At 45.0% G+C, this 14,041-nt stretch overlaps 1 protein-coding gene across 4 annotated transcripts in view; it reads left to right on the forward strand.

Annotated features, from left to right (window-relative positions):
- CEP170B (centrosomal protein 170B) overlaps positions 1–14,041 on the forward strand; it is a 249,526-nt gene that overhangs the window by 106,233 nt on the left and 129,252 nt on the right. For all 4 annotated transcript variants that reach the window (XM_069638152.1, XM_069638153.1, XM_069638154.1 and 1 more), the window contains exon 5: positions 3,512–3,659. In XM_069638152.1, the coding sequence (XP_069494253.1) occupies positions 3,512–3,659 (148 nt within the window). The remainder of the gene's footprint in view (positions 1–3,511; positions 3,660–14,041) is intronic.

Below are 14,041 nucleotides of genomic sequence, written 5' to 3' on the forward strand. Positions count from 1 at the left end.
AGGGGAGGCATGGTATCACATTTATGACACAGACACGAGAGGTTCAATTTGTAAAACCTTTTATTGAAGTTTCTGGGGTTGGAGAACTCCTACTCCGCCCTATAACTAAGATGGGAGTAGTCTCGACCATCAAACGATAACAAAGCCGTCCTAGTAGAGTGTGTCAAATCAAAATGGCCTATGCTAACAAAACCTAATGCCTGCCCTATCTCGTGTACAAAAAGTGTATACCTGGAAAATGTATGCAAAGGAAAAATCAGTGTTCAAATTGATAAAGGTAGCTAAATCGGCTCTCCTCCCCATGTTAGACCCCACAGAGTAAGGCGGTCTGTGTAGGCAGGATGACACTCTGGCTCGGGTTCTCAGTACAATAAACCATTCCAGAACGTGGATTGAGGCCCACCTGGCCTTCCACGTTAAAGTCTCTTGTTCAGACCTCCAAATACTGTTTCAATACAAAGTTCACGTAGGTCCCCCTCTGCCAGGCGTAAACCTCTTCAAACACAAATGTCACGTAGGCCCCCATCTGTCGGGCTCAGACCGGTTCAGCACAAATTTCAACAAAACTTACAGTGGGGCTCCCTTCCCCAAGTTCATTCCACTTAGGGTCTCCCTCTGCCGGGCTTAGACCACTTTCGGGTATCGAAGACTTTCGAATGTATGTGGCTTTCTTTACAGACCTCCACAGGACCACTTCGACTTATAGTTCAAGAATCAACTTCCACTCTCCCCTTCTCTAGGAGGTAATTCTGCTTACTTTGCTTTTTTACTTCATTCGCTTTATATAAACAATGCACCTTTCACAGAGACTTTCGAGTGGGCTACTTCCTTTCGCCGGACCACTCCGTTAATCAGGATTGCTAATTCCACAGCTGTCTTTTTACTTCAAAGTTCATTCACAGGTCTGCCTTTCTTCGCGTCTCATCCACACACATGCAGCCTTCACTTGCGATATAATGTTGCCACTTCAAACTTTCTTTAACACACGCCGGTCTCGTGGGTCGCCTATCAATTTACTGACTGTGTGCGTTTCTTTGTTGGTTTTACGATTTCCAATTCACGAGTCGAGGTTAGTACCACAGGCTTGGCCTTGCCTCCCCAACTCTGCCGTTCGCCCGGGAGGGTTGCTGGTGTCCTTGAAACACAAATGCGTACAAAAAGAGGGGTTTGTCCTGACTGGAGAAGGCTAAGCTGACTACAATTTATTTTTTGCAGTGTAAGTTTAGAGACAGTGTACTAACTTTGGGTGTCACAATTTATATAGTTACCAAAGATAGCAGTACATGAAAAACGACTGTAATCATCCACATGTGCTAGATCATTAGTTTATACAAGACCAGCTTTTATTAAGTGGCTGTCCTTATTTCTTTAAACATTTTATGAAAGACTTGTAAATATCATACAAAAGGGTGCACATATTTCACCCAAATTGAACAACAAAGTACAAAACAATAAAGATGCAAGGCATGAAACAGAAAATAAAGTCAGTTCATACAAGCATGTGCTGTATATTAATATTGATCCAAAACATGACAGTAGTATGAAGGCATCATGTTGCCACTAATACATTCTGTTTCTATATTATTCTGATTATAAGACGGTTTAACCCAAAGGGTTAATACCAGGTTTACCCAATGCAACATGTGACTGGTGAAACCTTAATAAACCTCAAAAAGGTATAAAGCCCTTGAAAGGGTCTATCATAGCCAGGCTAAAGGGTGACCAAAAATGGTACCATTTTTGGTCACCCTTTAGCCTGGCTATGCCTTCATACTACTGTCATGTTTTGTGACACCCAAAGATAGTACACTGTCTCTAAACTTACACTGCAAAAAATAAATTGTAGTCGGCTTAGACTTCTCCAGTCAGGACAAACCCCTCTTTTTGTACGCATTTGTTTCCAGCCCTTAGTCCCGAGTCTGGTTTGGGATCTCCCTCCAGTATATACTGTCCTTGAAACACAATGCAGTCTTCACTTGCGGGATCTGGCCTTCTCCACGTGTCTTTCGCAGCCTGTCAGAGGCAACGACCTCCGGTAGGGAACTTTGGGGGGTTTCGTCCCGTTGCTCTCCTTTACCTTGATCCGTCACTCTGCTGCAGTAGGTTTGCCTTCCCCCTCAGAAGACCTGCTTGTACTCGTGTTCCGCCTTGCTCAGAGTGTGTCTTTAGGTGTTGCCTTTTATCCGTGTGAGGAGAGCTAATTGGTATCGGGTGTATGCCCTTGAAGTCAAGTGCCTGACTTTGCCATGTCTGATTAACGGGACATGTCCAGTACGATGTATGAGAGTTAGTCTTGTTACTCTCCGCCACCCTCTCCCTCGCCCCAGTGTTTATGTAAAGAGTTGGGGCCTCTGAAAATCCTACAAAATAAGATGGGATATATGAACAAAAAGGGGTGAATATAACGTCTCACCATAGGCTGCCTCACCCCCACTGATCCTCCAGCACTGGTCCACCCCCAGGGTTTGGATCCAAAGGCAATGGTTGTGTCCTGGCCACCTGAGAGAGAGATCCCTGGGGACTAGCGGTTGAGGCACCCTCTGTTTTCTCACACTTGCAAGACTGTGTTTTGGGTGGAGGTTTTTCCACTCAATGTGTGAGTGAGCTCAAGGATTTACGTTCAGAGACAACCTTTAACCAAGACAGTGATGTTTTGCACTCATTCAGCTTCTCACCAAAGGTTTTGCCAAATGTTCACATAAATCAGGATATGGTTTTCCCCAGACCCTTCTTTCCATGGAAACACATTCTGCACCCTGTTGATGTATGTTGATGTATGCGTGGCAATCAAGTCTTGATCATATCAAACGTATTGGGTCATCCCTTATGTTGTGCATGGCCTAGTGGCCTGTCCACCCTGGAAAGCAAGTACCATTGCATCTGTTGCTCACTGGATCCACTCTTGCACTCCTTAGTGCTGTTAAAAGTATGACTTTACCCCCCCCCCCACCCCAAAGGCACTCACAGCCATTCATTGGGAGCCAATGCAGCTCCATGACCATTCCCAGGCATGGTGTATGCAAGGCAGTCACTGGGTCTTCTCTGCGTGTCTCCAGAAGACATTCCCTCCATTTCATAGTTAGGTCTATCAGCCAGTCCTTAAGAACCTTTTAGACTGGACTATGGCTCTGAAGGTCATCACCCCCCTCCCATGTTGTTGGTTGCTTTTTGGTGTCCCATTGCGAGGGAAAGAAGACTGTGGCATAGAAGTGAAGTACACTGTATGTACTGTAGAGTCTCTTGTTCTCAGAGTTTCCTTTCCTCCATATCCCACCGTCCTCTCGTACTAATAAGTCCACCATTCCCTGTAAATATAAATGTCTAGCTGGATGAAGCCAAAAAGTGAATGGGGAGAGGTCAGCATTTTTCAGCCCAACGCTGCCCATACGTTTCTGGGTTCCGTCCCATCCCGGGCAGCTATTGCCACAGTGTTTGCAAAAGGGTCACCGGTGCCTTGTTGCCTGCTTGTATGTTTTAACTGCTAAGCGCTTGATCTCATATTTACCTGCAGCATGAAAAGTACACAAGCCAACTCCAGATGAGCATGAAGGGACCCGCGCCAAGAAAGGCGGAGCAGCCCGCAGAGCAGCACGCGTATTCCGAAGCCCACCAAGCAAAGCTGGAGAAGGGCGAGAAAGGAGAAAAGAAGCCTGCAACAGGTATGCAAGAGGCAGCCACTTGGAGGTTCGTCTAGAATAAAAGGTTCAGTGCTTGTCCGTCGACTGCCCAGGAGTCCTCACACATGGTTCCCGGTACCTCCATTTGTCCTGCCACCAGAGAGATGGTGTGACATCTCAAGTTGTTCAGGGGATGTCAGGGGACTGTGTTTGATCCAGTGCAGGCGTGCTTTGTTGGACACAAGCCTTCTCTCGCTTCGAGGTTGCTGGATCAGATGCCCGGATGTGTTTTCGATGTTGGGTGTGGTTGGACTCATGATTCATTGGGAGAGGTTCTGCAAGTGTGCAGAAATGAGCGCGGCCTTGTGGTTAAACAGACATAATAATACTCTTTACATTCACATTTGCAGTGTACCACATTATGTTGTCAAGTTTCGATGGAGTTTTCCCACTCCTTTGCCTGCCCTTGTGCTCAAATGTTGGCACAACGCCTGCTTCCAAATAAAGATTTGGTCCATTTATTGGGGACGTTTTATGAAGAAATGTGTGGTTCTGCTAAACTTGACTTGGCAGAGTTCTCACCTGGCGAAAAAACATCTGGAAAGTCCCTGCTGGATTTTGAAATGGGAATCTGCGCCAAATCAGGCTTGTTGTCATTGACCTATTGTGCCCAAGGGGAATGCATGTGTGTGCAGCTCTAAGTGCAAGACTGCACAGAGTGGAGGGTGCTGTAAAACATGCTGTTAGTTATTTGTGTAGTACGTTTTGAAAACCTACACGCAGGGAGAGAGCTTACGTGAAAGTAAGCTGCTGTTCCTCTAGCAGTCTGCTTAAAGAGCGTAGATTTTCAAAAATGAATCGGTGCAATTTGCCTAAAGCAAGTTAAATATAACGTTTGTAAACAATCGTTTCAAAGATTACCCATTGCGTTGCTCTCTTCTTGACAACCCTGTTCTTGGCAGCTGGTTTTTATTTCAATTTTTTTTTTTTTTTGGGAGAAACCAACATATCCCAATTCAACCAATCTCCCTCTCTTGTGCCCTTTGTGGCAACCCACTCCACATCAGTTTTTCTGGCACCCCCACTGCCTTCAGACCGTGCCATCCCTCCTCTTCTCATAGGCACTTTTTGTTCCTGTGTGCTTCCTCTCCTTCCCATGGCTACACATCCTCCCCTGCACCTGAAACCCACATATCGCTCTCCTTCCCACCGAGCTCACAGAGGACCTTGGCCATGCTCCTCCTGAGGCTTTTGACCCGTTTAGCTGCAAAATGACTGGAGCACTGTAAATAAGTTGGTGTCGCAAGGTGGGTGTCTGTGTATGGGTGTGTGTGCTTCGGGTTTCTTGGTGCCCCTATCTCCAATTCTTTAGGTACTGTGAGGCAGAGGCTGTCTCCTTAAGCCTCACCGTACAGCAGCCTGATGTATCCTTTGCCAGCTTCCCAGCTTCAGATGCTGACTTACTACTTTCCAGCAACTCCTCAGAAACCAATTGGCAGAGAGCCTCTCAACCCTTTTTTCTTTTCTGGGGTTTCCAGCGCCTCTTTCCATCCTACTCTTCTCTCTTACTCCTGTCACAGGATCAGGCATGGTCAGCTGCTATAAACCCCATCGGTAATTCGAGTTTGCCGATTACCCTTTGGGTTTGTCGATGCCACCATGTGAAGCTGTGGGATGAACACATTGCTGGAAAATCAAGGTAACTCGCCATTCTATATCCCAGGGAAGCTATTCATTCATCTCGTACCTCTGTCCGCTGCCGAGTACTCTCCAAGTCAGGTTGCTTCACCAGCTTTATTGTTTCTCTCCATTCCAACGCAGGCTAGCTACCTAGGACCCTCCAGTCCACACTTTCCCGCCCGCACTTTCTCCTCTTTCCTGCCAGCTGATGACTTTGGCCCCTTCTCCTTTGAGATTTCTGAAGAATGAGAAGCAACAGCCCTTCTTTCTCTCCCTTCTCCGCCGCGCTCCTTTTCGCTCCCACTCATTTGCAGACTTTCCTCCTTTTTATCTTTCCGTGGTTCCAAGTCTCTTGAACTGGCACCCGCTCTCTGGCTTGTCAACCCTTACTACGCTCCTGCCAATCCTTCTCCTGAAGTTCTGGGATCCCCCAACACGAGCTTGCCTTTCCTCTTCATTCTAACACACGCCTCCGATATCCTATAGCCTTCAAGGCACCTCTTATTTTACCCCCTTTAAACTGGGTTCCAGAGCAGATAGTCTATGGAAACAGCGCTCCGTGCTCTTTCCCATTGCTACTCTCCTCCCGTCCATTATCCTAATTGAGTTGTTGGGTGCATATCTTCTCCTGACCCTCTGGAATCTTTGCTTCCAGGACATTGCCCTTGATTGGGTCACCTTCTCAGTTGCACTTTCGCCATCTCCTGGAACAACGGCACTGCCTGCACTCCCCCCGCTCTTGTGGGTGACCCTCTAGGTCCTGTTGATGGCACACTCCCATTCACACCTACGCCACCTCCTTCGGTTTCTCATAGCATCTCTTTGCCGAGGACGCAAACCTATTTTTCTCACCCCTCCCACTTCATGTAATTACCAAGGCCACACCCATCCTGCCCTCAAATATCTCCTCCCCGTGCCAACCAGATTTGTAACCTGGGTTTCTTTTTGACAGTGACTGAGGTCAGGCCTTCATTAGATTTACTGTGACGCTGCTAAAGAGTCATAAAATCTGTCCCGACTTCAGCTCACACTCTGCCCAGACTTGGCTCTCCATCGTTGCCCAGAGGAGTGTACCTCGCCCACCTCTTAGAAGAACCGGTGTATAGTTCTGTACACCTTAAAAGGACTGAATAATGTATGTCCAGGCTTCCCACCCTCCACATCCTACTCTTTGTTTTCAAAAGAAATCAGGGTGTTGGATAGATTTATTGTAAAATGTTCCTCCGCAGAATCCCAACTAGATTGCTGGTTGCTGGGGAAAACTAAGAAGTTTGCAGGTCTGTTGCTGCTCCATAATGTCCAACTGAATATATTTGTGAGTGGCCCTTTAAATTTGCTTGCATTGATATTCGTACCCATGGCCCCGCATCTACTATGTTACATTGGAGAACCACAGGTCCTGCGGCTTATGGATCATTTAGAGCAGACTAGATGGTCAGTGCCTCACCCAAGGTAGACTGATAGACTATTTTATCTTGCATAACCTTCATTAAATATGCACAATGACCTCATTTAAATTGCAGGTCGAAGTGTTTGCAAATGTAAATATTCTCTTAAGCCCTCAGGTTTTATATACATGTATATCCCGTCCTTGGTACTACTTTCCCAGTGTTAAGGCCATGACTTTATATATCTTTTTCCATTTTAGAATGAATTCAGATAGCAATGCATGAAGGTTCATGCCGATGTGAAGGGGTTAACGTGAAAACCCCTCGCCTCCACCTCAGCTCATTCTTTCATCGGCATTAATGAGAAGGTGGTCAGGGTGGGCGGGTGGGGTGGGTAACAGAACATCTCATGGTGTCGGTATAGAGACCGGCCTCATATTTTGATTTAAAAAAACAATTGGCTGAGTTCTGAGTTGAGGGCTTCGGAAGGATTTCTGAGATTACCTCGTGAGAGTTTGGTAAAGGATTCCCGCCAACTCTTACTGTTCCCTCACTAGTTGACAACATTGTTGCACGTAAAACTTGTGATTTAAAGAGAATGTAGCACACACTTTGTTTATACAATAAAAACACTTTTCACTGTTTGTGCCAGTTGCAGGTGTGTACATGCATTTGCTTGCCATTTCAGAAATTCGTCAAGTTCTTCATCCAATGGCCAATGCTTAAGACACAATTAAGTCATTCAAAAGCCATCACTGCTGTCTCACTCCCCAACAGTTAGTTTTTCTTTGGAAAATCTGCCTTTAAACCTTCCAAATGGTTGGTTGGTTGTTTGTTAATTGAATTTATAAGGTGCACCAGACCCGGGAGTAGCAGGGCGCAGCAATGTTATGCGAAGCTTACAAGTTACATAATGTACAGACAATATGCGACTAACCACAATACACAAGAAATAATACAATATACAGTATGCCAATAAGTTTTACAGGTGGCAGAGTTAATTACAGCTTGGTACAAAGATGAATATCATTTACAGAATTTACAGTCTAGCAATCAATCGTACTAGTGTACCAGAGTATCCTATGGAGCTAGTTCTCAGCCAGATTGAGGTGGGTGATGAGATTCTTTCTGAAGAAGGAGTAGGGGAGGTCAGCTCTCAACTGGTGTGGCAGGGAATTCCAAAGTTTGGCTGCCTTCACAGGGAAGCTATTGCCGCCTATCTTTGAGGTTTTGAATCTGGGCACTACCAAGCAATTGATATTGAAAGATCTAGACGGTCTAGTGGAAGATCTTCTAGATATTCTGTCAATTCGGTATCTCGGCGCGACATTGTGTAGGTAGAGCTTTGTGTCAGGGGGGCGATTTCTAGTTGTATTTTGTTGTGGGTAGATAGACATTTGTGATGGCGTCTGATTGCAGAGATATGCACTCTTTTGTTGATGCCTAGTGCAGCTCTAATGGCATTATTTTGTAGTATTTGGAGTTTTTGGATGATGGTTTTATTGGCACTACTGTAGAGGGTGTTAAACTAGTCTAATCTTGATAGAATTAATGCTCTGGCAAGTATAAGGCAACTATCGTTAGAAAGGAAATTAGCTTACATGTGTAGACTGTGGTAGAGGCCAGAGAATTTTGTTGTTTAGTAAAGGACATGGTACCGTCAAGGTAGAAACCCAGTGTTTTGACCTCCTTGGAGACACTGATATTATTACCGTCAATATTGAAGGAACATATTTATGGCCTAGTTTGGAAATGTTGGAGGGGGAGCCGAGGATTATCAACTCTGTCTTGTCATCATTCAGGCATAGGCCGTGAGTGGCCATCCATGCTTGAATGATGAGATAGATTCTATTCACCAACGCCAGGTCCCTACCATGATCCCCAGAAAGTGGGAGGAGAGTCTGAGTGTCGTCTGCGTAGTTGGTATAGGTGACAGCCAGAAGGTCCAGATCATTAAACGGTGGCTTGGTAAATATGTTGTAGGGGTTGGGGGACACACAGGAGCCTTGAGGGACCCCGCACAGAGTGGGGGTGGGATCCACAGCAGTGGAAGGTGAGAATACTCTACTTGTTCTGTCACTCAAGAATGATTCTATCCACTTGACCGCGCTTATGGAAAAATGGGCTGCTGACTCAAGATGCTTACATAGGACCTTATGATCGACCAGGTCAAATGCCGCTGAAAGATCAAGTAACAGCAATAGTGCTGTTTTTCTTTGATCTCTCAGCTCATCAATCTGAGTCTTCAGATCTATTAATGCAGTTTCCGTCCCGTTTAGTGGTCGGAATCATGATTTTCAGACCCCTAGGAGATTGTGCTGTTCGAGGTGTTTTTGAATCTGCAAATATGCAATTTTATCTAGAATTTTGAGTAAAAATGGTACCGTTGTGATAGGGCGGTAGTTGGTAGCGATAAGTGGGTCTAGGCTTTGCTTCTTGAGAAGCGGGAGCACCCATGATTGTTTGAGATTGGATGGGACAGTGCCGGAGGCAAAGGAAGCATTAATCATTTTGGAGATGAAAGGGGCGAGGTCTCTCGCAGCCTCATTTATAATGTGTGCTGGGCATATATCTCCTTTGCAATTGGATGGTTTGAGCGAGAGGATAGTTTTTTCTACTTTAAGGGTTGTTATTTTTTTTCTTTATTTGTTTGTAATCTATACAGATTTTTTTAACAAAAGAACACTCATGTAGCAGAAACACTTCGACACTTCGTCCGTCCGGCGAATCTGCACAAAGGTGACTAGGATTAGTTTGAAGAAGCAGGTGGAACACTAGTTTGGGTCTTCAAAGGGAGGATCACATTAAAGATGTGTTGCATGATGTTTATTGTGGCGTGCTGCCATGACTGTTTGTCGCCGCCCAACAATTTGTTCCAACAGGTTTCCTCGTCTTGAAGAATAAAGTTTGAGAAGATATCTTTCAAGTAAGTAGAGCGGATGGCTTGTGTCGCCGGACAGTTCAGGAGAAGATGACGGATGGTTTCCTTTGCAGTGGGAGAGTTACAAATTCGGCAGCAGTTGGATGGTGAAAGTTGTCGAATAGCTAAAATTTCATTAGTTTCTAGCAGGTTCAATCGGATCTTTAAGAAATAGTTTTGCGCCGACCTATTTGGAAAGAGTTTTAGGTAAGGTTGAACAGTATCCAGTTTCTTGAGGAAAGGAGGGAGATGACTGGTGAGGTTATATTTGGCAGCGGTCTCCTTTGTGTTGATCCAATCCAGCTCTCTGATCTTTTTAATGACCCTGACTGGGTTTTTAATAAACTCTTCCGTGTCGTAACGTAGTTTCAGATGGTCAAGTTCTTGGTTTCCCATCTTCTCAGCATTTGGCAGGATCCAAGCCGAATTTCCTCGCTTATCAATTGGTAAGCGTAGGGAGTATCTTGCTGTATACATTTCCGGTAAAGCAGGACGCTGCTACAGTCAATCAATGTTTTTAGGGACGCAAGGGACAGTTCTCGTCTGATTAATGTTATCGGGTGTGGTTTTTGGAAGGCCCAGGGTTGTTCTCCAAAAAATTGCTTCAAGTTTTGGCCATAATTCTGGGGGAAGGTTCGGCATTGCGTCCGCACCAAAGGTCAAAGATGGTATCACCTTCTTTTTGTAAAAGTCTCGGACGGGAATGATTGAAAATCTGCCGAATTTGAAGTCAATTGCTTTCCCTTGGGTTGCCAAATTAGTTGTTTTTGCATACAGGGCCTTTTGCATCGCTTTTTCTTTGGGCGTGCTGTCTAATATAACACCAAGGTACTTAAAGTTGGTGACTCTCTCGATTGTTGACGTGGCCAATTTAAGGCAAATTTTATCTTTCTTTTTCACAGTCTTTCCGATAACCATCATTTTGGTTTTTGATTCGTTAATTTCCAGGTTATTTGCCGTCATGTATTGTTGCAAGTTAGTTAGCTGGCGCTGTAGGCCTATTGGAGTGTTATCCAGAAGAATTAGGTCGTCGGCGTATAGAAGACGACTGATCAGGTCGCCTCCTAGCTTTGGAGGGAAACCTCGAACCGATTTTTCTGTTTCCTGGAAGTCACCTAAGTAGGTCCAAAACAGGGCCGGGGCCAAAGGGCAGCCCTGTTTGACACCTCTGGCCGTTGTTATTTCTTCCGATAGAGCCCCTTGTTGATTGAGGCGGACCCGCATGGACGTGTTGGTATAAAGGGCCTTGATTGGATGGGCGTTTCCATTGGGTACGTTTCAGCCACAATCTTGCGCGGTCCACTTTATCAAGCGCCTGGGTAAGGTCGACGAAAGTGATGAATAGACACGGTCGGCCTTCCAGAACTTTACTTTTGAGTGAGCTCAATATTAGGATGTTAGCGTTTGTGCCCAAGTTCTTTTTGAAGCCAGTTTGCAATTTATCCTGGCATGGGGCTTTGTTGGCCCAAGAGGTGAAGTGTTTTAGAAGGAGGGACCCAAACAGTTTACCTATAGGGTCCAGAAGGGCGATGGGGCGGTAGCTGACTGGATCTGACCTATTTCCTTTTTTGTAAATAGGGACTACATTTGCGTGTGTCCAAGATGGAGGGATGGATTTGGTGGAGGAGCAGCGTCTAAAGATTTGGCTCAAAAGAGGCGACCAAGCTTCGGGGTGTGATTTCAGGTCGAAGTTGGTAATTCCATCTGGACCTGGAGCGCGCAATGGTTTCAATTTTTTGATGATGTCTTGGATGTCTTCGGTATTGTCCAGGCAAATCCAAGGAGCTTCGCTAATTGCCTGTGCTGGGTCGTAAGTTGTAGGGCTCCGGAAGAGGGTTTTAAAGTGGACTTCCCAAGCCGATTGGCCAGTTCCATTTAGTTGGCACGGACGAGCACCTGGTGTTGTTGAGTGGAGCAATGACCAAAAGTCTCTGGCATGGTTGCCAGCGATAGCCTTTAAGATATATTCAGCGTCTTTTTGGAAAAGTTTGTGTCGATGGCCCCTCAGCCATGAGTTGTAGGCTTTTACAGCTGTTTTGATGATGATAGAAGATTGCTGGAAATCAAGTTTCAGCGCCTGTCTTTTTGTTTTCCTTCGGTCTCGTTTTTTTTCAGCGGTTTGTCGTAAATGTGTTTTTGACCTGTCGTTCTTGGCTTTTTTTTTCTGCGGGACTCTAAAGGTGGTCAATAGTGGAGTATAATCCATATCCGTCCTTGATGGTTGGTTGACACTATCTTTGTATAATACTGATATAGAAGTTATGGCCTTTTCTGTCATCCTGAGTCTTGTTCCCTGCGATGTTAATTCGATTTTTGCAGTCATTGTTTGGTAAGTTGGGGAGTTCGAAATCCAGGTAGTTTCTAAGAGGTTGTGATCGCTTTCCAATGTTTTGACCACCGTGTATGAGGTGATGTGTGGAAGTAAGGAACGAGAAACAAAAATATGGTCAATTGATGAATTTGAGCTCCCTCGTTCCCAGGTGGGCAGTCTGTTTGGGTCCGGGAAGACTTGATCTAGGTTATCCAGTGATCTGGAATTCATCAGATTTAGCCATTTAGTTGATCTCAGATCATTTGGCGTTTCTTTTGGTTTGGACGTCGCAGCTGTGGCTGGAGGTTGACAGTTAATATTGAGGTCTCCACATAAAACTACTTGGTCCGGTTGGTAGGAGACTTGGGCTTGGTCGAATTCTTGTTCAATAGTGCTGACGAATTTTGAACAGTCTATGGTGGCTGGGTTCCAGTAGATTGAAACGACTATGATTGTCGTTGTTTTGTTCGTTTTTTTATCTCTTGTTAGCCAATTTAGTTTCACCATCAGCATGAAATTGGTTTCCTTCAGTTTTTGTATTTCAGTTAATCCTCGTCCACTGCGAATTGCAATGAGGAGGCCTGCTGTTGGACGACCTGAGGGACCTTTCTTGGCCAACACTATGTTGGTCTCGTAGCCATCCAAAATTGGAGGTCGGAGAAGCCATGTCTCTTGCAGACAGATGACATCATAGTCGTTCAGGTTTATGGAACCATGTGCTGTCAGATGGCGAAATCCACGAGTATTCCATTAGCACATTTTTATTCGATCTTGATCACTGGATTTCAAAGTGACACTTGTGTTGCAGTAGATCTTGTTCTTGAGTGGCTATTTCTGTTGATTTATCTTTAGGGCTTTGGGTAGCCATGACCAAATTGAGAGTAGTGACGAACTTGAGGGAGATGTAGTTGCCTTAGAGCAATGCTCGTTCAGAACTTTTCTTTGAATTTTCAGATCTTCTTTTGAGAGGTTGGTCTTGACCTGTAAGTCAGGAACTTTTAAGTTTTTGTACACCGATTTTGATGAGTTTGCAGGACGACTTGTAGTCGACGTTGTTTCTTTTGCTTTAGTAAAACTTTCTTTAAATTCCGAAATGGAAGTTATGTTGGTTTCCTTCGGAAAGGATCGAGGATTTTGGCATGGTATGGCAGATCTATCAGTTGCTTTGGCATGCCCCTGCGTCTCTTTATATTCCCGGTGATTGTGTGATTTTATTTCCCTCGTGGATTCAATAAGGTCGTAGCCCATTGTTAGTAAGTCCTCTAGTGGAGATCTTAGAAGGATATTTATTGCTGATGACGCTATGTACAAATGTGAAATCGCTTTAGAGCCACGGTGACTTGGATCGACTAGCAGTAAGTCAGCCGATTTCACTGATCGTAATTTTGGAATATGGCTAAATAAGTCAATGACTGCTCTTCTGTTTAGTGTCACTTTGTCGTGGTTTCCAGGAACTTGCTCAAGTTTTAATATCCATCGGATTTGAGGTTTGGTGTGGTAATTTTCAGTTTTGGATTTGCAGGTCGTCCTCGAGGGTAATTTGGTGTTATCTCTTATCAGAGGCTTCTCTTGTCGAGCTTTTGAACGGTGTACCCCGGGACTTCTCTGCGTTTTGGCTTCCTGTCCGATAGTCCGCCTCTGTATGTGGCTGCCTCGCTTAGTGCTCTCTTGAGATTGAGGATTAGATCTAAATTGAGGTTTAACAGAAGGTTCCACAGGGAGATGTTCTTTTGGGTCGTAACTGTTCATGATTATTCAATGTCTTTGTTCTTCAAGGGTAAGGAATGGGGATTCTATAAGCTCCGTTCCTTCACTAGGATGTCGTTGTGGATGTAAACAAGTTACGGAGGAATCAGCGATTTCTTGGTGTTCCAAGGGAGGAATTTTTGGTGAGTTCGCAAGATGTTGGGTAATGTTCATCATATCCTCATTGTTTAGAAAGGCGTCAACCCCTCTCGGGGAATGGTTAAGTGGCTCAAGTTTGTCCCTATTCGAGTCCTGTGAGTCTTTTACTTGCTCCTTCGTGTTCAGAGGGGTCGCAGTCTGATTTTGAGGAGTTATCACCTTGGGTCTGAGTGGCTCTTGTTGATGAAAAATTGGTTCCAATTGTAGAGATGTTTTACAT

This window comes from Ambystoma mexicanum, chromosome 14, assembly GCF_040938575.1.
Source record: "Ambystoma mexicanum isolate Mex_15411 chromosome 14, UKY_AmexF1_1, whole genome shotgun sequence".
In the NCBI taxonomy this organism is placed as follows: domain Eukaryota; kingdom Metazoa; phylum Chordata; class Amphibia; order Caudata; family Ambystomatidae; genus Ambystoma; species Ambystoma mexicanum.